A 27,611-nucleotide genomic window follows, 5' to 3' on the forward strand; every position below is an offset into this window, starting at 1 on the left:
AGGGGTTTTTCTTCTTCTCTTTTTATCAGAAAATATTTATTTAGACAAAAAAAAAAGAAAACAAGTCACCATGTTTTTAGAAAAATCAACCGAATGACTTGTGAACAAACCCCTCTATAAAAACCTTCAGAATATAAATATGACTAAAACTGTTAAGCTTGGTGTAAGTACGTACTACGTACTGTAAGTGGAGTAAAATCTCATTTTGAGAAAATGGCCTAAAAAATGGTGTTTAAAAATGTAAATGCTCAGATGCAAATAGATAAAATGCAATATAAACTTCAAAGTGTATTTTAGATGTTTTCTTTCCATTACACAGAAACATATTATGGAAAGCCACAAAGCCCAAAATTTCAAAACTGACCAGTGCATGAAAAATCTTGCCCGTAATGCTTATCCAATGAAATTTGAGCGTGCACGGGTCTGCACTTGTGTGGCTTAGTTAAGACATAAATTAGAAATAGCGCCAGCTAACTCTAAGCTTTCTCTCAACATTACATTTAAAATAAGTGACTACATTCTGCTGTCTATAATATTGGCACAAACTGTGTTTTTGTGTGCTCTGGTCAATGAGAACAAGCATGAAGCACTTCAAATCCCCTCTCAGACAGACCGAGGAGAGGTGGATTATTTCGTAATGCTTATTTGGCTGCCAGTACTGTGTGAGGTATCATGGGAAGGTTTAGAAGCACCACCCTCAGGGAAACATACAGTGGTCCATCATGGGACGGCTGAGCTAACAGTGCGACTCCTTCTCGCTGACGGGGAAGTACCCATCTTTGGTCGGACCGCCTCGCTGGCGAAGAGTGTCGCCGTCGGCTGCAAAGATGGCCTGAAGTTTCTCCTGCTCTTGTCTGGTTTTGGGGAGGTCCGGTGAGGGCGTGATGAGCTCGTGGATCCGCTGAGGAGGAAAATCAGAGAGGTTTGGGATAACATACTACTTAGCCAATGCCAATAGTTTGCATATTTGTGCATCATATGCAGAAATGATAAGAGTATGTTCTTTTTATCATGCTATTTCTTTTGTTTCGTCACAATCACCTCTCTCAGTGAACCTTTGGCCATGCTCAGTTTAGAAACAACCCATAGCGGGATGCAAACCATAGAAGAGAGCGCCAGCAGCCAGCCGAGAGCGTAACCCCACCACGGGTACACATACTCATTATTATACTTCAGAGGAGTGTATTTGATCAGGGAGAACGCAAACGTACCCTGTTAAGACAAGAAGAAGAGGAAATAAGATTAGAGCGGCTGATCGTAAAACTAAAGTGAATTCAAATCTTTAGAAAGGGAGAGTTTCTACAAATGCATCAGCAACCAAATTCTTTTGAAGTTGCATCGTGATGCATCCACACCAGTAGATGTCACTATAAATCCCAAGAACTTGGTACTTAATGCATCTTAATGCATTTACCTCACAAAAGTTGCTCTAAGTTCTGTAGCATTTAAAAATTATTTATAAAAATTGATGCATAAAAATTAAAACAAACTTATAGGAGAATCTAAAGACGTTTAGTTAAGTTATTTAAGGTTACAAAAAATCTACTCATTTTTGAAGGTAAATAAGGTCTAGAAGGTAAATGACTCACAAAACATGTGGCTGGGGTGAAGAAGAGCCAGCAGTATTTAATATATGGGCCGGGACGGTAACCAATCATGTCCTCAATATTGTCATAAAACCGATTAGCACCTGAGAAGCAACAAAGAAAAGCAAGGAAATTACCAAAAATATCAAATGTGACAGATGATACCGTTTCAAAACCTAATTTGCTGCCTTGCAAATTTGCATTTAAATATTTTATCATTTATGTAATTTAATGGCCATTTTCTTGCTTCCTGCACCAAATGCACAGGCTCTGAACAGCATGGCAATATAACAGGAGTCTCACCATATATCCAAGCGATGCAGACGGTCTCAAAAATAGCTACGAATAGCAAACACATCCCACTGGCTGCGTAGTAATCAAACAGCTGGAAGACATACATTCCACCCTGACAGACAGACAGAGACCATCTATTAATCTGGCCATTATATAAATCAAATGATAAAATGATGAGAGTCAGAGGAGTTGGTACAGTACCTCTGTGAGCATAATGAGGCCCACGAGGAAGGACACGACGGCCACGGCGAGGATGAGCAGCTCTCTGCGGTTCTTCTGCCGAAAGAAAGCGGGGTACATGTCCACCATAGCCGTGACCAGACTCTCCACACACACGAACTAGAGCAGAAGAACAAACCACATCTTCCGATTTATTGATTTTTACTAGCCACTTGGGTCATTATTTGTCAGTTTGGGGCTTGATATTACACTGTATGCAAACATTTGCAAATTATTATTCAGGATTATGCAAAGCATAAAATATTGAAATGTAGGGCCCTATGTATTCCATGTCCCAAAATTTTATTATTATTATATTTTATTATTATATTTTAATATTATATATTATTTAAAATATAATAATAATTATTATTGTTTAGGATTTTGTTTTAAATGCTAAATGTAATTTTAGCAATAAAAAGCATGTCTAATTTAAGTCATAAAACCTATACAATTTTAACAACAATTTATTAACAGTAACATAAATTGTACAACCCAATCTCTTTTTTTTCTCTCCAAATTCAGTTATATTGTCCCTAAATTATGTTATTTACATTTTAAGTTTTCCTCATTTAATTTTAATTGTTTAATTTAATTTTAGTAATTAAAAAGCAACTCTAATCAATTAAATACGGTAACACTAATGTTTTAATGACATTTCTTTCAGAAATTCTGTGTTGTCTGGATTTATGATTTAATAAAAACTTGTTATCAAATTAACTTATAAATTATTATATTTGTAAAGAAATGAAGGTGTAAAACATCAACAATTAAAAAAAATTTAATTCAATATACATTTGTATATAAGAATACCTTTTATTTTTTAGAAACAGTGCTGCAAACCTGATATTCATTGTTGAAATTAAAACAGTGAAGAATAAATGTGATAATTATTAATAGTTCTTTATTATTACCATTAGTACACTGAGAAGTATATTGCTGTAATAATGTCTTTGCAAAATTATGTGACATTCAATTAAAAACAGTAAAAGAATATCATGGAAATCTTAGGGCCCTGTAAAAAACAATAAAGCACAAAAAAACAGTGAAGATTAATACCTGACTGTCCAACCCCAGAAGTACAATCATGATGAAAAAGAAACAAGCCCACAGCGGAGAGATGGGCATCATGGACACTGCCCGCGGATATGCAATGAACGCCAAACCAGGACCTGAAAGAGAACACAGGAAAACACAATAGCAGCATTAGAGAAGTTAAGAAACTACAAAATGTGTGCCATAATGTGTGCCTCTTTAATATGTTTGGTTGAAGGTAAATATGCATAACATGGAGCCCAAAAAACAAGTGTATTGTCTGAAAAATGAATTTAGAATTTCATTTAGAGAACAAAACTGATTAAACAGACCTTGACATATTAAAAGACAAAATGGGTCATTTACAGACAAACTTGACCCCAGACAGATGTGTGCACTGGGACAGACAGAGATTACATTGTGTTTGTGAGCTGAAGGTCAATTATCAATTATCTAAAAATACCTGACTGAAAATGTTTATGGTTTACTACACCAAAGGAAAGTATCAAAGTATGCAAGAAGTATCAAAAATGTTTAATAACAACATTTTGGTCACATGACCTTCATCAGATATCTTCCTTTATGACACCGAAAAACAAAATGGTGTAGAAACATTGCTATAAAATTTCACAAACAATTAGAAAGAAACGGCAAGTAACACATTGAATAAAACATTACAATTTTGAAGTGGAAAAACAAAAATAGTATGTATTCCAATAATACTTGTTTTGTTTACAAAAAAGCATTTTTTACAATGTAGAGCACAATCAGCTGAAAGGAATATATATATATATGCAATGTATACATGTATTGGCTATATGTGTCTAAAACCATTTATATAAAATCATCAAATTTATTTAATGTAATAAAAAATTATAAATCATGTGTTTATATGTTGTGTGTGCAAATGCATTATACATATACAATTGTATAAAATAATATTTTTTCATGTAGGGAATTTAACTGTATAATATATTTTTTATTTGATTTTTTATCAATTCTGGATACTACTGTATATAAAATTTGGTGACTGGTAAAGCTGCACCCACCGGACTCTGCCACTTCTGAAATTGGGACGTTCTGTTCATAAGACATGAAGCCGAGAATCGAGAAGATGGCAAAACCAGCGACAAAACTGGTTCCGCTGTTCAGGAAACACAGGGCCAAAGAATCCCTAAAAACACACCAACACCAAGAAAAAGCTTATGTTAGGAAAAAAAAGTGCCTTTGAAGATTTAAAGTGATGGGATTTCAAAGTATGAAACCACACATTTCTCAAGTTTAGGACTTTATGTACTCGCTGGAAAATGAGAATCTCTTTGAGATGTTTAGTCTAATAGAAAACAATGGCATGTGGCAATAGAATGAAATTCAGAGGAGCAACGAGAAACAATAAGACTAGTTTCTCTAAGCTTCCTTTCTTCCCTCATTATGTCATAACTTACGGTCTGATGAGGGAAAAAAAGAAGGGAAAAAAACTATTTCAACACAACATATTTTCTACAGTATCAAAAACTGTCTCTTATTCAGAACTGGTTCTTTAAAAAAAGATATTGGAACCAAATGATTCTAAAGAGTCAAATCTTTTTAGTGAATCAAACACAGTTCTCACCAATCTAGAGATTTAAATCAGTGTAGTTAGTGAACCATTGTTACTTACGCCCAAAGATTCACACGTGGGTTTTATTCCTTTTCTGTGTTTTTATTTAGCTGCTTAATATATGCTTAAGATCAATTATTGGATTGCATTTATGCCACTTCGAAAAAGACTCAAACACTGTTTATATTGACTCATTATCGTAGTAAATAAGACCCACCTAAATCCATGCCAGTGCTGAGACTCAAACCTGCAACCTTTGGGTTACAAGTCCGATTCTCTAACCATTAGGCCAAGACTGCAAAAGTATATTTGATATACATTGGATTGCTATTATTAAATGTCCGTAAAGACACATTTCACAGTTTGTCTCATGGATGCTGATGTTTTTGACCATTTTCTCACCTGTAGCAGTTGTTGTTGTATTTATTGTAGCTTCCGAGTGCAGTGAGGCAACCTAAACATATAGCATACGAGAAGAAGATCTGCGTGCCTGCGTCCATCCACACCTGAATCCAGAAAAACAGACATTTTGGCTTTTAAAATACCATCACAGCTGTAACATACTGATGTATGTAACGTTTTTTTTAAATCACATTTGTGCTCTATAGCTTTTTTGGATTCATATGATATTGTTTTGTTTTTATTTGTTTTATTAGCTGTTTTATTAACCTCCATGACATCAAATATCACAAACACAATGTACACAACAGCGGAACGTGTCAAATATTGAGTGACGGGAATTACCTGTGATGTCTTTAGCAGCTTTAACGAACTAATTTGGATTCAGGTAACAAGCTTGAATGGATGAGATGAAAGACTAGAGCTGTCGTAGGATTCCTAGAGCTTGTGTAACCCCTTGTTTATTAATCTTAAATGCTTGAAACGGGTTTAGACATGATCTGGGGAAAAAACATGCTGACTGCGGTTTTAGCCTGTCAATGAAACACTCACACAGTGGTTTCTGTCTTTCGTAAGTCAGGTTATTCATGTGCTGCCAAGGGTGATGTGGATGCATGATGTGGAGAAAAATGCTAAAATGTGACACAAATATGCTGTACAGGACCTCTGTCATATTAAAAGTTCTGCTTATTTCTCAAAGGAGTGATTGGTCTCTCGATAATGCTTGGGTCCTTTAGCGTTTTGTCTTTTAGCAAGTGAAATTGATGTTTTTGATCGCTTCATTTCTGTAGCCAGGACTATGTGAAGAAGAAACTGTGTTTTTCCATTGGGAAAATTCCTCACACTTCCCTTAAAACCTCACATTTATCACCTGAGGTCTAGAACTGTGCTAAAAACACCACTGATGTCCGAAGCAAGACGTGAGATTTGACCCATGATGCTTACATTTTTCAAACATTAGATCACTGATTTGACTAACTTTGACCGACCATTTACTTTTCTTGCTGAAGGGTTCATGAATCATGGCGTCATTTTTACACATCAAAGACCAAAGGATATCAAAATTAAACATTGCAGAATTAAAATGAGTGTTAATGTAATGTCGATTAATATGAATGTCGATTCACATTGATTTTAAAGAATCTGAACCATAATGCTTACGTTTTTGGAGCCTTAGATCAATTTGATTTCACAAAGTTTATATGGCTGTTCACATAAACCTACAGTATTCTGTTGAATTGGCCTCATTTTATACTTCTTAGATGAAATGACATCAACACAGCAATGGTTGTCTCCAAAATTAACCACAATGTCCATACTGACCAAAAAGAGACTTATTATGCTTCTTTCTTTAAGGCTGAAGCTAACATGAAATATTGTTGAATACCCTACAAAACTATACAAATTAAAATGAGTTATGAATGTCTGATTCACACTGATTTTAAAGAATCTTACCTATGACAGTCAAGTTTTTAAATATTATGTATTAGGCTATATAGTGTTTGTACTTTTATCTACATAAAACATCATCCTTCAAATCGGCTTTATCAGCACAGTGAGGGGCGGTCACTCTGAACGCAACATGTTGTACAACGGAGCAGTCTAACTTTTATTTATGTATTTAACTCTATTTTATTTTGATAATTAACAGGCTTTAATAAAGCAAAATAATGTTGTGTCAGCGCGATGGTCATACCAAAGCTGATTGGTTATAGAAGCAAGACATTATTCAAAGCTATCAGCTTTTGGAAAAATAAAAAATAAAACTGTAAAGCTTTTGCAAAATAAAGAAAACTTCTCTCCGTTTTCCTTTCCGAGAACTTTGGAATGTGTCACAATGAACCGTAATTTAGCACACTTTTTCTTTCGTTTCGTTAATCATTTGACTCAGTTTCGGAGTTCGGAGCGGGATCGCGAATCATTTGAGTCAGTTCTGGAGTTAAAAGCGGGTTCGCGAATCATTTGACTCAGTTTCGGAGTTCGGAGCAGTATCGCGAATCATTTGAGTCAGTTCTGGAGTTAAAAGCGGGTTCGCGAATCATTTGAGTCAGTTTGGCAGTTCGGAGCGTAAATCATTTGAGTCAGTTCGGAGAGTGAATCATTTTAATCAGTTCGGGAGTTCGGAGCAGGATCGCGAATTGAGCCAGTTCGGGAGTTCGGAGCCGGTTCGCGAAGTCAGTTCTGGAGTTAAATGCGGGTTCGCGAATCATTTGAGTCAGTTTGGCAGTCCGGAGCGTGAATAATTTGAGTCAGTTCGGGAGTTCGGAGCGTGAATCATTTTAATCAGTTCGAGAGTTCGGAGCGGGTTCACGAATCATTTGAGTCAGATCGGGAGTTCGCGGGTTCGCGAATCATTTGAGTCAGATCGGGAGTTCGGAGCGGGTTCGCGAATCATATTAGTCAGATCGGGAGTTCGGAGCGGGTTCGCGAATCATTTGAGTCAGTTTCGGAATTTGGAGCAGGATCGCGTATCATTTGAGTCAGTTCGGGAGTTAAAAGCAGCTTCGCAAATCATTTGATTCAGTTTGGCAGTTCGGAGCGTGAATCATTTGAGTCAGTTCGGGAGTTCGGAGCGGGTTCGCGAATCATTTGAGTCAGTTCGGGAGTTAAAAGCAGGTTCGCGAATCATTTGATTCAGTTTGGCTGTTCGGAGCGTGAATCATTTGAGTCAGTTCGGGAGTTCGGAGCGGGTTCGCGAATCATTTGAGTCACCCCTGTTTCACACCGCAAGCGTGAGCGGCGAGCGAGCAGCGCGTCCGCGCAACTACACCGTCTCTGCAGCAGCAGGCTCTCGCGAGTATTCACACTGGAAGCGTATAAGTACAGCGTCAGAGCAGCGGCTGCAGAGCGTGTTCGGCAGAAAATATAACCATTTCAAACAATGTGTATAATTCTTTCAACATTTGTTTTTATAACAATACACCATACTTTCACCCAAAATGATTAATTAAAAAGTTTAAATGGGTAAATACATATTTGTTATACTTAATTTTCTTTTCTGGCATAATTGTTAAAACACTAGACATTGTCGTTTTTGTTAAAACTCTTGACATGCTTATTCTGTGCATTTTGAACAAGTTTTGTGTAAAATCATATTTATTTTTCCATCAAAAGTTTGCTTTCACTTTAATTGAGCGTGAGCAGCACAGCATAGACCGGACACCGAAACCCCCGCTTCACTGCTGTTCACGCGACGCTCCTGCTTGACGCTCACGCGCTACTCCTGGTCCCGGTGTGAATGCACTCATTGATTAACATGGACACCGAAAAAAATACGCGCTGCTCGCGCGCCGCTCACGCTTGCGGTGTGAAACAGGGGTAAAACAGGGGTCAGTTTGGGGTTTTCCAAGCGTGTTTAGGTGTGATATGTGAACTCGTATTTTTTGTTTTAATGATGTGCCTTTTAACAGTATCAAGTAGATTCAAAAACTAAACTAATGGTGCCTAAAAAGTATTGTAGGATGCCAACCACTGTAAACACGAAGACGCACTGTGGGCGTGTTTCCGTTTATTCAAGTATGTGCGGCAGTCATGGCGAGTCAAGGCGAGAGCAACACGAGTTTCTCAAAGTGGAAATATGCTCATTATTTCACTTTAGTTGAGCATAAAGACAAAAACCTTTTAGTCAAATGTAAGCTGTATCTTTCTGGTTCGAATGTCCTATCCTAGCTCATGAATTTCCAATCCGTGCGCTCAGATTTTGTAAACCGTACCCTTGGTTTTTGAATCTGTACCCACAAATTCATAATCTGCGCGCACACTTTCTCAATCCGTTCCCATGGATTTGTAAACTGTAGCCTACTCACGGATTCATGCAGCAAGCTCCTACGTGTTAACATACAGTTTTAATGAATATTATTATGTGGAATGGGTCTACAGCAAAGTGTCTTAAGTGATTCTCTGTATGTTTTTCTCATACAGGTGAAACATTGTTGAAAACATGCAGCCTGTCTCTACTGTGGAGTCGCCGGCTTTCAGTCAGCTCCTTAGCATGATAACATAGATTTCATTTTTTAACAGCATTTATATGTATGTATGTATGTATGTATGTTTCTCGAAATTGATTCTGAATAATTCAGATTGCTTTCATTTATTTATTTCAAAATGTTTTGTGTTATGTTGTCCATTGTTAATAGTTTTCATACTTAAGCTGTGAAAGGAACATTTTTAAGGGCTCAACACAACAGCTTTTATGATGCAGAAGCCACTTTAGTTTTTGATTCTGAATATATTATTCAGGTGTTTTGTTATTTATTTCAGAAATCCTTGTGATATACAATATTCAGTTTGTGCTGGTCTAACTTAATCAAAATAGTGTTTAAAAATGACTTTCTGTTTTACTTTGTGTTTGTATAGACCATAACGCATAAACGCGCATTAATGGGAAAATTAAAGAAAGTTCTTTAACTAAAAAATTACTTTTAACAGTAATGCACTACTTTTTGGTGTAAGTAATCAACAAAGTAATTGAGTTACTTTGTGAATTAAGTAACTAGTAACTGTAACTAGTTACTATTTCTTAGTAACTAGCACAAAACTGCTGTTTGCAAAACCCAATGATTTTATTGAATTGGCCTCATTTTTATATTTTGAAGATAAAATATTGTAAACAAATTCAATGTCATCTCTCAAAAACTACCCAAAATCCCAAACTTGGTCCAGCTTCTAATGTAAACCCATAAAATTTAGTAGAATTGGCCTAATTTTAATACTTCTAAGATGAAACAACATCAACACAACCAATGCCATCTCTCAAATCGAACCAAAAATACCAAACTTCACCTATTTGCCTAAACCCTAAGATTTATTGAATTGGCCTCATTCTTATACTGCTAAGATGAAATAACTTCAACACAACTGTTGTCCTCCCTAAAATCCATCCAGAAATGTCAAACCTTGACTAGCTGTTCATGTAAACCCAATTAGATTTTTTTTATGAGCATCACTTGAATACTGCTATAAGATGAAACCATGCAAACACAACCAATGCTAGCTCTCGAATCCAACCAAAAATGCTATTGTGGCTAGACAGAGATGTACCAGGAGATGTTTTAAGCTGATGTTAAGGAATGCTTGGATGCATCTGGGTGGCCGTGCCGTGGCCTGTTCTCAGATATCACGTGGGTTTGTGAGCTCTTCTAGTGACACAGATGTGAAAGTCGGACCAAAGGTCAAACGCACAGATGGACGCTATCAAAGAAGTACAGAAAACAATGTTTCCCTGCTGGGTGTCCTGCTCCGGGCCTCGACTAAAGCACCTGGGTAGACAAATCACGTGACCTTTCGACTCGAGGCACAGCGTTTTTAAAAGAAAACAGAAACGAAATCCTAGACTAAAACCAATCAGACTTTTGCTAGTTCAGAATGTCTCTTTCTAGTCATGACAAGAAGAATTTTCAAGTCATAACTGCAGTAGATGAAAAGTTAATTATTTATGATACCTGCGGGTCGGCTAACCGTCCCAAGTCGGGATAAAGATAGAACTGGATCCCACGGGATGCTCCAGGCAGTGTGACCCCTCTGATCAGTAAAATCACCAGCATCACATACGGGAAGGTCGCAGTGAAGTACACCACCTGTTGAGTGACAGGAACACAGCGGCAAGCTAAAGGACAACATATGTTTGGATATTTATCATGACAGCAAATAAAATGTACACACAATTTAACACATATTTAATAAATGTAAAAAAAAAAAACTCTGTTTAATTACTGTTATTTTATAATATTATAATTTTCACATTCGTGACCCTGGACCACAAAAATCATATGGGTTATTTATTTATTTTTAAATACAGTTTATACAGCAATGGAAATCTTCTATTGATGTCTGGTTTGTTCGGAGGACAATATTTGGTCGAGATACAACTATTTGAAAATCTGGAATCTGAGGGTGCAAAAAAGAACTAAATATTGAGAAAATCACCTTTAAATTTGTCATATTACTAATACATTTTTTTAATATATATTTATGGTAGGAAATTTACAAAATATCTTCATGGAACATGATCTTTACTTAATATCCTAATGATTTTTGGCATAAAAGAAATATTAATAATTTTGACCCATACAATGTATTTTTGGCTATTGCTATAAATATCTCTGTGCTACTTTTGACTGTTTTTGTGCTCCAGGGTCATATTTTTCAAATATATTTTAAATCTTTATATATATATATATATATTTATATATTTTTTTTGAACGGATATTTTGTTTTGATTTATACTTATTAAAATATTTTTTTCATTTTTGGTAATTAATATAGCATTTGCATGATCTCTACTAAATGCAAATTGCAAATTAAATTGTTACTTGAATCTGATGGATAATTTGAACAAACTAAAACTAGAAAGAAACCATTAGGGGTGCGTTTCCCAAAACCATAGTTGCTAACCTGTTAGCAACTTAGTTGGTAGGCAACGGGAAATTGCATAACTTAGTTAGCAACTATGGTTTTGGGAAACACACCCCAGGTCTTAAGTCACGTACCTTGCCGGTGGATTTGACGCCTTTCCAGATGCAGAAATAGCAGAGAACCCAGGCCAACAACAGACAGAGGACCAGATCCCAGTGCAGCGTTCCTATCTCCTCAATCCCAGACGAGATCCGCAAAACTCTGCGTCTACAGAGAGACAGAAATAACACATCAGCTGCAGCCTTCTTCAAACCACATGCACTTGGTCAGCTGGAGAACTTTCAGGATTGTGTATGTGGCATAAATACAGGCATTTATCTGGAAAGCAGGTTTGAGAAGTCACTTGAGGTTTATGCTTGATTTATCTGGTACTAAAAGTTAGACAGGAAGATATAATGAAACTTACTCCCAAAACTCAATGACAGGTGATGTTGCGTTATCAAGGTAACTTTGGTCATTGGATACATTTCGTCTTTGGAATTCCACACAAGCATCTAAAAAACAACAGGAATCCCTGGATTATATAAACAGTAGAAACCATTGAGCCTTAAGAACCAATGATAATCCAGAAGCACATAAAGCTACAGGTGTGTTGGTGTGATGTGAAGCTCACCTGTGTTCCAGGTGTTGTTGCAGGAGGCCCACGGCAGGTTCCAGGTGAAGGAGAAGGACAGGTAAAATATTCCCCAGGCCAGAACTATTATATAGTAGAAGTTGAGCAGAGCCACGATGACCTGAGTGGCGTAACCAATGCCTGCAGTTACAGACAGAACAACAGCTTGTGACAAAACTGAGAAAATGTGCAAAATGACGTCACTTCATTATTACCACAATTTCATTCATTCATTCATTTATTTATGAATAGAACAGAAATCGGTTGTTCTTGTAGACTGAAAAAAAAGAAAAGATTAAAAATGGAAATTCGGTAAAAAGAAAATAACATAAGAAATGTTAGATCAAAAGTTGTAACGTTTAATGTTTAATTAATCTTAAAAAAAAAAAAAAAAAAAAAATCTATATATATATATATATATATATATATATATATATATATATATATATATACTAATAAAAATGACAAAAGTGCCTAACTAAAATATATAAAGGAAAGCAATTTCAAAATATTAATAAATACTAAACAATAATAAAATAACACTGATTTCAGTATAAAACATTCTGGGCTATTCAGATTATTTAATAAATAAATTCAATATATTTACCATTATATCAAAACAATATTGTTGTATTATTTTTATTGAAAAGACCTGAACTTCTGAAGTGAACAGTCAAAAATCACAATTTCTGTTTTATTTCACAAAATAATAGTAGCAACACTGAGTTAAACATCAAGTTTTTTTAGCAGAAAAACTGAAATTGTTTTTTCTTGGAAAAAGGGGCCAGTCTTTGTTTTATTTACATCTTTGAAAAAAATCAGTGTCTCAAGCAGTAAAAAAGAAAGGGGGGTTTATTAATTTATTGTTCTGAAGAACAAATCGTTTTTGTACCCTCTGGTTCCTGTGCACTTATATAACAAACAAACTGCTCTTGTCATACTGTATTGGTTTGCAGTTTTTCATGCTACATATTTAAGGATCCAAGGAACCGACATCTTGTTGCTTCACCTTCAAACAGCGGGCTGATCTTCCTCCAGCATGTGATTCCTCCCTCGCTGGTGAACTGACCCAGAGAGATCTCCAGGAAAAACACGGGAATACCGCAGGTGAAGAGGAAGATCAGGTAGGGGATGAAAAATGCACCTGGAAGAGGATAAAGACGTAAGTCATACAGAAGGAGAATCAGAGTTTGAAGCTCTAGGGGAGAAATGTGTGAGATTACTGAGGTCTGTTTCTCAGGAGAAACATCGGAGAAGCTGCAGACATCTGCAAACGCAAGAAATGTTTCCAAAGGCCCAAACGTCTCTGTATGGACACACGCTATGGATTGATCAAACAACAGCTGTGACCTTTCACCTTCTGTACTGGTAACGCTTTCATAAGGCCAGTTGCTGGATCAATGGGTCAGTTTCACAAACACCTGGCAAACGCTAAACACATTCGCTATCTGTGTTGATCCTTATTAAATCCTCAACTTTTGCTGCCCAGATGGATCCTCTAAGCCAAGGGTTTACAAACTGGTGTCCGGGTGGGGGGGGGTCGCAAGGGAGTGCTTGGGGGGGTATGTGGAAAAGTTCAGAGAAAAACTATGTAAAAATGCAAAAAAAAAAAAAAAAGATTTAAATAACTATATAAATAAAGAAATTTGATTAAAATAAGATCAAAATAAATACAAATGGACTAAAAAGGAATTAAATTGATTAAAAAACACTAAATAAACTATTTTAAATAAATTAATTAGTAAGTCTAATTAAAAATAATTGACTAATAAAAATATGTAAATACATAAAAAAACGATTTCAATGAAGGATACATTGATAAACTAATTAAAATAATTAATTTGTTTAAAATAAATAATACATTAACGATACAATTGTGAGTAGAAAAAAAAACATTAGATGATCTGTGGCATCTATAGTTTGGAAAGCCCTGCTCTAAACTATTTTACACTGATTCAGTCCAGCTCTGGATCTGAATGAACTGGTGAGGGAAAGTGTCCCGACGCGTCCTGCGTTCTTTCTCCGCTCATGTCTGTCAGTCTTTCCCCTGCAGGGATGTTAACTAGTCGTGTGTTAATGAGTCAGCTCTTTGTGCTGGGACTCAAGGTAAGATATCTGCACTAGCACTGGACTGATGTTGACTCTAAACCTCTGTAGTGTGAGTCATGAGTTCTGGCGGAGGCACATTACCCCACATAAACTGCTGAGACGAACATTTTAACAACAACTTTAACTGATTCAAACTGTTTGGAGATGTACCATAATCAGACTTTTTTCTTTTTTTTACATAAACTAAGGAAATTGTATATTTTTGAGAATGTTCCATACTAATACTGTGGACATATACCATGTTTTTTTGACATTTACTCTTGTAATACCATATTGTTGGGATATGCACCATGATAATATGATTTTGTACACGTGTCATGGTAATATTATATTTTTGAACATGTTCCATGATAATACTTTGGGTGTTTCTAGACATACCGGGGTAATAACCTTTTTTTTTTTTGAACATGCACCATGGTTATGCCATGTTTTTGTACATGTACCATGATAAAATCTTGTTTTTTAGACATGTACCATGGACATACCATATTTTGCATATGTACCATGGTAATACCATGCATTTGGACATGTTCAATGATAATACTTAGTTTTTTTGTACATGTATCCATGTAAAACATGTTTATTTTTTAACATGTGCTATGTAAATAACATGTTTCTTGACATGTACTATGATAAAGCCATGATTTTCATAATATGTACTATTGTAACACCATGCTTTTTTAGACACATTTTTTGTTGTTGTTTTTTCTGGACATGTACCTTGGTAATTGCCTGATTTCTGATATGTAAGATGGTAAATCACCTTTTTTGCATGTTACAATTAAACCATGATTTCTTGGGCCAAGTGTCATGGTACAGTAATGACATCAAATTATATTAGAGTGTTACTTCTTTATATACCATTGTACCAGTTCATGTACCAATTCATTTTCCAGAATACCATGTTAAATGTCCAAAATACCATAGTAGCACCATGGTACTTATTGGTGCATTTTTGTAATTGAGGTTTATGGACATGTTCATGTTAATATTATGTTAAACTGTGATTTACCATTGTCATACTATGTTTTTTAGGAGCTGTACCATGGTATACCATGGCTTTTTGAACATGGTATCATAGTTATAATATGTTTTGGACATGATCAGTACCATGGTATGTATCATGGTACTTCTGCATCTCCTCACCTCCACCGTTCTTGTAGCAGAGATACGGGAAGCGCCACACGTTTCCCAGTCCAATGATCTCTCCGGCCACCGACAGGACAAACTCCAGCTTGTTGCTCCACTGTCCTCTGTCCTTCATCTTCACCTCCGTGTTTGGGACAATCTCCAGCGGCCGGTTCAGCCCATTAGACGGGTCCATCATCTCTTTCTCTTCTGTTTGAAAACAAAAAAATGAATCTGATGACTGCTGTTCGGTCAATAGCAGCATTCATTGTTATTTAATGGAGTTAATTACAAAATATAATGCAAGGAACCCTATATGGTTATTTTGGTTAATTAATCAATGTACTGTGTAATTAATTTAATTCCGTCTGAATGTCTCTCAATCAGAAGACAGATAGAGAAACTGTGTTTTCATTCACATTGAAACAGAACTTCTTTTTTTTCTGGTAAAGCGTAAAGAAATGAAACCTGGACACACCCATTCAGACCAGATCCTTTCATAAATGCAGCTTGTAAACCAGTCTGAGCACAAAAGCCAGAAGAAGACTGTATGTTTGTGTGAATGCAGTGGATCCACTCAATTCCTGACATTTTATTGCATGTTTTGCCGAGACGTGTAACCGTTGCATTCAGAAGCCACACAATCTGTTATGATTTATTACAAAACCGAAAGCAAAAACAGCACGTGAAAAACTCAAAGCGATATAAAGGGCAGCTGCACTTCACTAAACTTAAAATAAACACATGGAACATCTTAGTCATCTACACTGGTTAGTACTAGGGCTGGGTACCGAGAACTGGTATTTTTTTGGACCTATAAATGCGTTGATACCAGAATACCGATAAGACTCACGAGACTTATTCACAATCACAAAAGTACTATTTCCGCGTGCCATTTAAATGTTTCATTTGCATGCTGTTCACGTGCTAATTCAGAGAACATCCCCCCGAAGCGTCCATACACTGAAAGGCCGGTCAAACAGCAGCTGATTACTTAGTTGTCGTCTGATTGCGCTAATACTCTCAAAACAAAACATAGTTAATGTCTAAAGTGAAAGTAAACTGTTGAGATACAACAGATGCGTGCACCTCTTAAAGGGACAGTACTCCACATTGTGCCGCTTGTCATTAAAGGGACAGTTCGGCCAAAAATGTAAATTCTACATTATTTACTCACTCATTTTGTTTAAAAACATGTCTTAATTTTTATTCATTCTTGTGCTGAACAGAAAAGAAGATATTTTGAAGAATGTGGGTAAACAAACAGTTGTGGGTAAAAAAAAAAAATGAAATGCCGCGTTTCCACCGAAATTACCCGGAACATTTGTACCAGGAACTTTTTGTTGATAACATCAGTCAGCTCGCCTTGACTACTGCAATTTTCCTCATTGTATATTTACAATAAAACGAAATAGGATATCAAATACCACTGCCTCCTTTCTTTTTCATTTAAACATAATAACAGCTGCATAAATGTACTTAGTTCAGGGAAATGTGTATATATACAGACATTACAATGAAATGAAATATTATATAAATTCGCCTTTTTTATTTTCATTTTAACATATAGATAAATTTAATACAGACCAAAGATTACCTGTTAGATTTACTCAAAACGAATTATGTTATGTTTAACCACTAAAGAGACGTCAGAGCCAGCGGCCCACATCAGAAGGTCTAGCCGAGGTGAGGCTGCTTCTCGGCGGATAGATGATCACTGAGCTCCCGCTGGTCACGTGGAGCTCACCGTCTCTGAGATCGGCCAAAAATATTTTTAAATAGGCGCTGTCTTTTTAAATAAACCACAGATTTGAGTTTTTAACAACTACATTCTTGCCTGAAATACTTTTAAAATTACATTTCATGACACATTAACAGTAATTTTGAAAATGATCCGAATAAATGGTGGCTGAAATCACAATGCTGTGTGAACTCAACCAATCAGGATGTTTAGCGTCCAAGTCCCGCCCCCGAAAGTTCCGGAATTTTTTAAAAGTACCACCTCGCCAGCAGGGACTTTCTGAGGGGCATTTTTTTACCCAGAACTTAATTTAGTTCCTGGTTCCTGCGGTGGAAACACACCGAGTACCGCCCAAAAGTCCCTAGTTCCTGGGTAAAGTTCCTGCTGTGGAAACGCGGCTAAAGTCACTGGGGCCCAGCAACTGTTTAGTTTCCCACATTCTTTATTAAAAATTATGTTCAACAGAAGAAGAAACTCATTCAGGTTTAATACAACTTGATTGAGTGAATGATGACACAGTTTTCATTTTTTGGTGAACTATTCCTTTAATGTTTACAAAATAAAACAAAGAGAAAAATAACTTACTGCTCTTGACTAAAGAACTTTAATATAGTCGCTATATTAATAATATAATAAGTTCAGCATTGATAAAATAACTTTTTCAAATAACAACAACTTTTTTTGCACCAAAAAGTATTCATAACAGTATCGATAAGAAGTATCAGTATCAATAAAATGTAAACGATATCCATCCCTAGTCAGTACCCAAAATACCCCTAATACCTGATAGAAACATGAAAAAAAAAAATGCAACCTTAACATCTTCATACCAACACACACACACACACACACACACACACACACACACACACACACACACACACAAAAACACTTGCTTTTGGAAGCACATAGCACCATGTCAAATAACACTTGGAACACTATAATGCCCTAGCAACTGCACTGCAACAAAATAATAAGACATAGTATGTTTTTGCAACTGCATAGCAGCATGTTTAAAAACACTCTGGACTCCTTAGCAACCATATAGCAATGCTCCATATATATATATATATATATATATATATATATATATTAGGGGTGTAACGGTATGCAAAAATCATGGTTCGGTACGTACCTCGGTTTTAAAGTCACGGTTCGGTTCATTTTCGGTACAGTAAGGGAAAGAAATGCAAACATTAAACTGCAGGTTGTTTATTACTATAAACTTTTTTTAACAATTTGTTTACAGTTTTTTTAAAAATGCTTTTTAATAAAGTATATATAAAATAAAAAAAGAATAAGAAATAAAATACTGCTGCAAAGTTCTCCACTAAATAAAATACTCTCAGTCTCAAACCAATATCATATAATAAAATATAATGAAAAATATAAATAAATAACTATGATTACAGTGCAGCATTACCAATCCCAGCGTGTAGGCCTGCTCACATTTAAAAAATATTTATAACTTTTCCAAAGTGTAAAGTGCAGCATGAAGAGTTTCAGTTTTTAGACCTGCTCAGATTTCGTTATTGCGTTGGACTGATCTGAATTAAGAGCAAAGGTCTGTTTAAATGCCGACGGGAGCTGCGTTTGAATTACAATCGTTTTTTTCCTAGTTGTAGTGATGTTCACACTTGCATGATGCCTTTTGAAAACCTTAGGCCGGTGACACACTGGCATATTGCACCTGTCACCTTTAGGGGAAATCGTGGCCTAATGGTTAGAGAGTCGGACTCCCAATCGAAGGGTTGTGAGTTCGAGTCTCGGGCCGGCAGGAATTGTGGGTGGGGGGAGTGCATGTACAGTTCTCTCTCCACCCTCAATACCATGACTTAGATGCCCTTGAGCAAGGCACTGAACTCCCAACTGCTCCCTGGGCGCCGCAGCATAAATGGCTGCCCACTGCTCCAGGTGTGTGTGTGCACTTTGGATGGGTTAAATGCAGAGCACGAATTCTGAGTATGGGTCACCATACTTGGCTGAATGTCACGTCACTTTTCTTTCTTTTTTCACTTTCAAACATAGTCTATTTTGCCGTCAATACTGTTGACGGTGTCCTTTATCAGTAGGCATTATATTTATGCTCAACATGAAGTACAGATATTGTAGTCGTGAAGACAAGATCCTGGTCTGTCGGCGGTCTCCCTCTATGTCACCTACAGTAGCAGCAGCGCGCCAGCGCCGCGTCAGGCACGATTCTGGTGTGTAAAGACACAGAAAACGCGAAGCAGCCGCCACGCTCCTGACACGCAGCAGAAACGCCACGCTCACGCCACGCAGTCAGTGTGTCGCCGGCTTAGAATCAGCTGCAGGGCGGGATTTGCGGTGAATGCGGAGACTTCCGCCACTTAATATGTTCGTGTGGAAACACGAAAATGTATATGTTCTGCACACAAAATATTGCATTCGGTCATTCGGTACACACGTGCACCATACAGAAAGCCCTGTCTCGAAACGGTCCGGTACGAATACACGTACCTTTACACCCCCAATATATATATATATATATACATATATATAGGCCGGTGACACACTGGCATATTGCATCTGTCAAACATAGTCTATTTTGCCATCAATACTGTTGACAGTGTCTTTATCAGTAGGCTTTATATTTATGCTAAACATGAAATATAGATATTGTTGTCGTGAAGACAAGATCCTGGTCTGTCGGCGGTCTCCCTCTATGTCACCTACAGTAGCAGCGACCATTACAATATCTGTGGCAATGCTCTAGCAAAAAAAAAAAAAGCATAGCAACATGTTAAATAACATTCAGGTATCCTTAGCAGCATCCTAACAACTGCAAAATAATACAGTATGTAAAAAAATTCATAATACCTTAGATACTCATAATACCCTACCTTAGCAAACACACAGCACTGCCCTGACTGCTTTTGCAACTGTATAGCAATATTTTAGCAACCACATTGCAACGTCCTAGCAACTGCATAGAAATATGCAATAAAACTCTTAAAATGCTTTACAACTGCATAGCAAAATGTTATATAGCATCATATTAAAAACATGTAGGACTTAGCAACCACAACGCAACTGTAACACTTGAATGCTTCAAAAAACTGCATAACAGCATGTTAAAAATCACAGCGACATACAGTGCATTTATTTTGTTTTAATCAGTATGCATGTTCCCTGGGTATCGAACCTACAACCTATACTGTAAATGTTTACTGAAATTTTGACCTTTTTTCATACAGGTTTGATTTGAAGGTTAGTAGTGAGGAAATGATGACAGAACTCATTTCTGTGTGAGCCATCCCCGTTCTAGTGCAATACTGGTGACTACATCCTGTCTGTTGTACGCCATGATAGTAACAGATCACACTAGCATTGTGGGAAAGGACTCGCTCTGTGTGCGAAACAGAAGACTCACTCATTGTGTTCATATCTGTCAGCTTGAATTAACGAGTCGGACTCACCTGGGCTTTCAGTGGCCCCGTCACAATCAAGACCAAGTCAAAGACATTAAAGGAATAGTTCACATCATTTAACCCTTTTTCCACCAGCATCTTTTCTTTTTTTTTAGTTGCCATTCGCTGCCAGCATTTTTTATTTACATGCTTGAAGATCGAGAAATTTTTCATATGCATCTGCTTACATATGCAAACGCTTGTTTCTCCTTCTTCTTCAACATGTTTCAATCCGGAGATTCAGTACTCTTTCAGAAAAAGTGTAATAGCGTCTCCAACCATAAAACGGCAAAAACATGGAAAGCCAGAAAATTCAGTCAATGGCAGGTAAAGAGTTAATCGACACAATAGCTATGTTTCCATTACCCTGTTTTAATGCACATTTTGAGTATCGCATCAGAAACGAGTAATGGAAATGCCAAATTTTGAAAAAGAAAAGTTTTATGCTCACTTGAGGTGGTTTTAGACTTGTGCGAAAAGGGTTCATGTCAAAAATGGGACATGGTTAACTTATTCGCCAAATAAATTCCTCCATTCGCATTACAAAGTCACATCTTTGCACTATGGGATGGCAAAACCTGACTAATCAGCAGACTGATCTCATTTCACAGCATCTGAAAGTGACATGAGCAAAATCTATCGTCAAAGTATTTCTGTAGAATTGACGTTTTGCAAAGACCCACCCACTTTTAGTTACTGTTGCTATATCCGACAAACAATGCCGCTGTTACACTACAAATCATGTTCTCACGCAGTGAAAAATGCATCGCAGATTAAAGAGAAAACGGACAACGTGCCGACAGACCAGACAAGACTCTCACCTTTCAAATTGTAATTTTTTTTGTGAAATTCAAACAAATACTATTACTAAAAATAAAACGCAATAGTGCCTTAGTTCACTTAAAGCACAAAATAAACATTAATAAAGATCAGAAAGCATTTTATTTCAACCGCGGAACACACCATTTTTCAAGTTGCGACATTCCAATTTTGCGCACAAGTAAAATGTGCAACTTTGGATGGAAACCCGGCCAATGACTTCCTATAACCTTAATTTTCGCATTTTTTAAAGAAGCAAGGGACTTGTTATTATTTTTGTTGTAAATACATTTTTAGTTAGGGCTGGGATAAATTCGATGCATCGCGATTCATGGATTGATTCTGAATGCATTGCGATTCACTCTTATCTGAGCTAAATTTTTACAGCAGATGGCGCTCAAATCTAGTTTTTAACTTCATAATCAAATGCTAATGAAGAAAAGTGCTTGTGTGTCCAGTTGAGTCAAGAGTCACACCTCGGCTCATAATGACACAATATTAATGTAAACACAGCTCACTGTAAACACCCTTGTAATTCACTTCAACCTTTTCAAACTTTATAAGCGGTTATTTTAGGTTGAAATGTTTGTAAGGAACTGGAAGCAAGCAGAGTGTGACTGTTTCTAAAGCATGTAGGCCCGTCTGCAGTGAAAAATATGAGAGAAAATCACAAAGCATTTGGAAAAATCTGCGATGCATCAGATAGTTTCACTGTTTGATTTTAAGCAAATTCTCACAGAATTTTGTACAATAAACTACTCCGGTGTTGGGTCAAAACCCTGCTTCAAGGCTCCAGGGGTCCAGAGTTAACAGGTCTCCCTGTCTCCGTCCCTCGAGGGACAGACGTCTGTTCCACATACTTGAGGTTTCAAACCACAAGCATTGTGGATGTCCCGCAGAGCCAGAGGCCTTGAGAATGTGCTCTTTCTCTCGTCCAGAAACGGCACAGCGCCTCTACTGTCACAGTTGTGAGTGAAAAGCATTACCAGGCTGGTAAAAATAGACTCTTGCATTAACAAGACACCTGAAGGAATGAAGAGCTGGAAGCATGAGCTAGAACAGACTTCTGGGATTGAAGGCCATTTGTTTGGAAGATGGTGGCGGTTTGATCACAGTTTACTGCAGTTTTCACAAGGCCAGAGATGAGATCACAAGTTAGTCTTATAGAGCTGAGCTTCTGTGTGCTGTTTACCCCAGGAATGAAAAAAATCACAAAAGAGATCTCGTAATTATCATCTCAGTTGTTTCTCCCAGACACCAGTAATATTAGATGGAGAGCAAATGGAGTTTCTTCTTAAATAACTTGCTTCTCATAATGTGCTCTTGATGCGATCTCAGGTCTTTCAGAATGGATCTCAAAAGCATCCAATCTGTGCTACGATTTGCCTATGATACCAAACTGTACATTTAAAGTCTCTTTTTCCATGTTACCAAACATATTTTCAACTCGAGTCTTCTGCTTCTCAGTCTGTTCTCACTAGAAGAAAAAAAACAACAACAACATTTTTAATAAAATATATGAGGTTAAATGAAGAGTAAATGGAGTAGCTAAAGGCCCCTGCTTCTCAGAGGTTTCTCCTGAGAAAAAGGCTGATAATCTCCAATACCATGTCTGGAGTTTTGAAGGAGATCTCAAACTGTCCTCAGATACCAAAATGAAAGAGAAAATGCATATAGATGTCCTTATTATCTCAACTGTTTCTCCTAGACACCAGTGAGATGCAAACTGACCTGCTCAAGCCTCCAACTTCTCAGATTTCTTTCGAGGAAAAAAAACCCTGCTAATCTTACATATATAAGTTCCTGGGTTTCAGAATAGGTCTTAAATGTCTCAAACTCCACTCAGACAAAAAAAGAAAAGAGGAACTGCAGAAAGATCTCTAATATCTCAATTGTTTCTCTTAGACAATGTAATGCAAACAGACTTGCTGAATTCTCCTGCTTCTCAGATGTTTCTCCTAAAGGGAAAACCCTGCTAATCACATATATCCTCTTTAGAGTCACAAAAGGGATCTTTAAATATCTCAAATCTCACAGAGATTCTAAGAATTCCCCAAATATCTCTTTAATATCTCAGCTGTTTCTTCTCGACAACAGAATGCAAGCAGACCTGCTCAATTTTCACACCTCAAGAGCACCCCCCCCCCCCCCCCCCCCCCCCCCCCCAGGTAATATTATATGTCATCTCTAGAGTTACAAAAGAGATCTAAAAATATCTCCGACAGTTCTCGGATTTCTCAGAGATTCCAAAGGAGAGAAGAATTCCACAAAGGTCTCTTTAATATCACAGCTGTTTCTCCCAGACACCAATGAGATGCAAACTGACCTCCTTAGATCCACTGTTTTTCAGATGTTTTTCTCATTAGAAAGGAAACCCTGTTAATCTTACATATACTTTCCCAAGTTTCAAAAGAGATCTCAAAAATGGCTCAAACAATCTTTAGATTTCTCAAAAAGAAAAGAGCAGTTGCACATAGATCTCGTTATCATCTCAATAGTTTCTCCAAGACGCCAATTGTAATGCAAACTGATAAATTCAGATGTATCTGAGGGGAAAACCCTGCCAAAATCACATATATCCGTTTCAAAGGAGATCTACAAATATCTCAAACTGTGCTCCGCTTTCTCAAAGATACCAAAGTAATGTCTCAACAATGTCTCAAACAAATGTATGTACTTTTTTAGACACCAAGTCTCTTAACATCTCAAAAAGACCCTGCTTATCTCTGACATATGATCATTAGAGATTCAAAGGAGATCTCAAAACTGACAAGATTAGGCTGCAACCAAACGTGTCTCAATATGAACTCAGTTATTTCTAAAACTCTCATTGGATATGAAAGAGCAAACGACTGACATGTCCTCTGGGCCATCTGTGATATCAAATTACGCTTTGAAGGATGAGAAATGACAGAAATAGAAAAGCTCTCAATGCAGGTAGATACTTGCAGGACAAATATAAAAATGGCATCTCGCCAAAAGTTGCTGTTTGCCAGAATCTCTGCCTGCTTAGTAAATCTCTCAACTTGCTGACATAAAGCTGGGACGTCCAGGCAGAAAGATCCTCAAATAATCCAAAACCACAGTCAATGTGGGGCCAAACTCAAGCGTCCATAAATCACACTCGTGTGTCACTTAGGTCCTTCAGCTTGGCAGCTCATTATTTGGATTCATAAGTATTGAACTGATTCGCAAAGTTTTATTTAATTGGTGCAGCTGTCAGGATTTGACAAATTGAAATGAATGAGTTTTTTTGTGACTTCGTGGCTGCTCGTTCAATCATACAAGCAGAATAACATGTTGTGATGGTGTTTGGGAATCTGAACATGCTAGTGGAAAAATCCCAGAGGAACGAACTGCATAGCTGAAAACATCTTCACACTGTATATCACACATGTGACATGTGCATGAAGCGCTGCAATTCCTCAGCCGTGGAGTTTGCATTCATTCTGACCATATTTTTTATACAAAGCAAAAATAATTAATTGCACATTTAGAACTAATTGCTTTGCAGGCAACTGGTTATTGTTTTTAGTCATCTTCAAAAGTTGTATCTCATGATCGTTAAAAATTATTAAAAAATAGTTTAATTTTAATTGTAGACAAATATAATTACTGTTCAAAAACAGTGGAAATATTTTTGCACCTTAAATGTGTATATATATTAAAATGTAATTTATTCCTGTGATCAAAGCTGATTTTTCAGCATAATTTCTCTAGTCTTCAGTGTCACGTGCTGATTATCGTATTTTGTGGGAACTGTGATACATTTTATTTTTCAGGATTCTTTCATTAACAGAAGGTTCAAAACAACAGCATTTACTTGTAATAATTTTGTAATATTATGAATATCTTTGCTGTCACTTTTGATCAATTAAATGCATCCTTAAATAAAAGTATTAATATCTTATATATATAAAAAATCTGGTAACACTTTAGAATAACGGTCCATTAGTTAATGTTAGTTAACTACTTTAGTTAACATGATCCAAGCAAGAGCAATCCTTTTACAGCATTTATTAATCTTAATTGTTGTTAATTTCAACATTTACTAATGCATTATTCAAATCAAAAGTTGTGCTTGTTAACATTAGTTAATGCACTGTGAATTAGCATGAACTAACAATGAATAACTGTATTTTCATTAACTAACATTAACAAAGATTAATAAATACAGTAATGTATTGTTCATTGTTTGTTCATGTTAATTAACTAACATTAACTAATGGACCATTATTCTAAAGTGTTACCAAAAATCATACTGACCCAAACTTTTCAACAGTATTGCAAATTCTACATGCATTTATAAAACAAATATTTTTGTGAACGAAAAGCATCAATTATTTAGAAGGGAAAGAAGTCAAATTGTGTTGAAGGTGAAAAGAATATTTGTAACAGTACAAACTAGTTTTAATAGAATCAGAGAGATAAAGCTACACAAACATGCACTCATAGAGTTGCATTTACCTAAAAAAAAAAAAAAGTCATGCACACACAAGAATGCATTAGATTGAATATGCATGAAGAAGAGAAAACTCACCTTTCATTAGAACGTTGCAGTGTCACGTTTCCTGTATATTCTCAGGTTTTGCTCTGTAATGTGGAGGTTTTCTGGTTTCGTGGATCCCGTCAGTCAGCTCTGGATGGTCCAAGTCCAACTCCTCCCCCCTGCACCTCCCTCTCGCTCCCATTCACAAAACACTGAGAGCTTGAGGCTTCAGTGGGGCACCGGCCGATTGCATAACACCGTCACCCAGCGCTCGTTCAGCCTGTGAAGCTTTGTGTTTTCTCTCAGCTGAAGGACACCAGAGAAACGAAGCATTCTGGCTCCATCTCAAAAGACCACCCTGATCACACCAGCCTCTCAGGAGCTGAAGAAACGGGGCTCAGAATGATCCTTCAGAGAGGATCATGGGATACTAGTCAAAAGCAGGCTTATTTCTATTGGAATATTTTTTTATTTGAAGTTACAGACAGATATCAGTATTTTTAGTTTGCTAAGACAAAAACTAACAGTGAACCCAAAACACTCTAAAAACCCTCTTAGTAATACCTTAAACAAAACTCTGGAAAATTGATTATTGATTACAGTTTGGATGTTTTTTCCCCACTTAACTCAAGTTTGTCTGTGAATTCAAACGTTTCCTTTCTCCTGCTCATTCTCTGTGTGTCCAGGCGTTCTCTGCATACTGATGCTTTAGGAAGAGTGTTTTTCTTCCCAGCGACTCAATGATGCTCATTTAGGAGAATAAAGCGCACACACCGCTCTCCAAGAGCACAGTTTTACTGCGCAGACTGTCGCTCGTTTAAAACTGGGATTTAATGCAGATCTCAATTATATTTCATTAAGGTGTCCATTTCATCTCAGATGTTTCTTCTTAAAGTCTTCAGGAGAGATAAAAACAGCAAATTTGGGTATGTGAATTTGGCTAAGAAATGACCCTGGAGCATATTGAGGTTGTTGAGATACTCACATGAGATTACTGGAGTCTTATTCTCAGGAGAAACATCTGAGACTTCAGCATTTGCTCATGGTCTTGCTGTCAGAGAAGCAGACAGCTGCGCATGAGCCTTTTATAAGAGCTTTGCAGTATTTCATCACTAAACTGTGCTAAAGGAGATCTGTCAGTCAAGGTACGCAGAGTTCTTCAGCTCCAGGTACACTCGAGCGTGTTGATATGATACAGAGCAGTCCATCACATCTGCTTGTCAAAAATAACATCAAATGAATAGCAGAATGTGTGTGTTTGCCAGTATAACCATCTCAAAACATCCATGTTAAAGCAGAGATGCATGATTTACTCAAAGTTTACCGTACAGTGTTATACAGGAGGTCGAATTTTTCACTCTCTTTAACCTTCAAGAACATGTCCAGGTCATATCCCAGCACCCCTCAAAAAAAAAAAAAAAAGATTTTTATTAAATTCTAATTTAATATAGAATAAGACTGATATCTACACTTCGATATTAATGATTGGAATTAGTGCATTTTCTGGAAAAAGCCAGAGATTGAAGATAACCAGATACAGATCTGATGTATAAAAATAAATCATTAATGAGAGAAATATCAGGTAAAATATTCCAAACGTGTATAAATGTCAAAACTGATGATCAGTCTTTTTCTCTACAAATGTGCCAAGCAAAAATCTTAATAGTACTAAATACTTAATTTATTATTAATTTCTTCTTGGGGTTATTATAATGAAAGATTATAATGAATCTC

General features: G+C 36.7%; 1 protein-coding gene across 1 annotated transcript; it reads right to left on the bottom strand.

Moving 5' to 3' along the window:
- Positions 1-26,285, bottom strand: slc6a13 (solute carrier family 6 member 13). The gene is made up of 15 exons (XM_059536196.1): positions 25,929-26,285; positions 15,416-15,607; positions 13,170-13,304; positions 12,161-12,301; positions 11,954-12,041; positions 11,622-11,754; positions 10,575-10,709; positions 5,137-5,240; positions 4,184-4,308; positions 3,159-3,271; positions 2,082-2,219; positions 1,890-1,992; positions 1,590-1,690; positions 1,042-1,212; positions 1-901 (listed from the first exon to the last, which is right to left on the bottom strand). The coding sequence occupies exons 1-15, from the start codon at positions 25,933-25,935 to the stop codon at positions 737-739; spliced, it is 1,851 nt and encodes a 616-aa protein (XP_059392179.1). The 5' UTR covers positions 25,936-26,285; the 3' UTR covers positions 1-736.
- Positions 26,286-27,611: the final 1,326 nt, after the last annotated feature.

This window comes from Carassius carassius, chromosome 43 (assembly GCF_963082965.1).
Source record: "Carassius carassius chromosome 43, fCarCar2.1, whole genome shotgun sequence".
Taxonomy (NCBI): domain Eukaryota; kingdom Metazoa; phylum Chordata; class Actinopteri; order Cypriniformes; family Cyprinidae; genus Carassius; species Carassius carassius.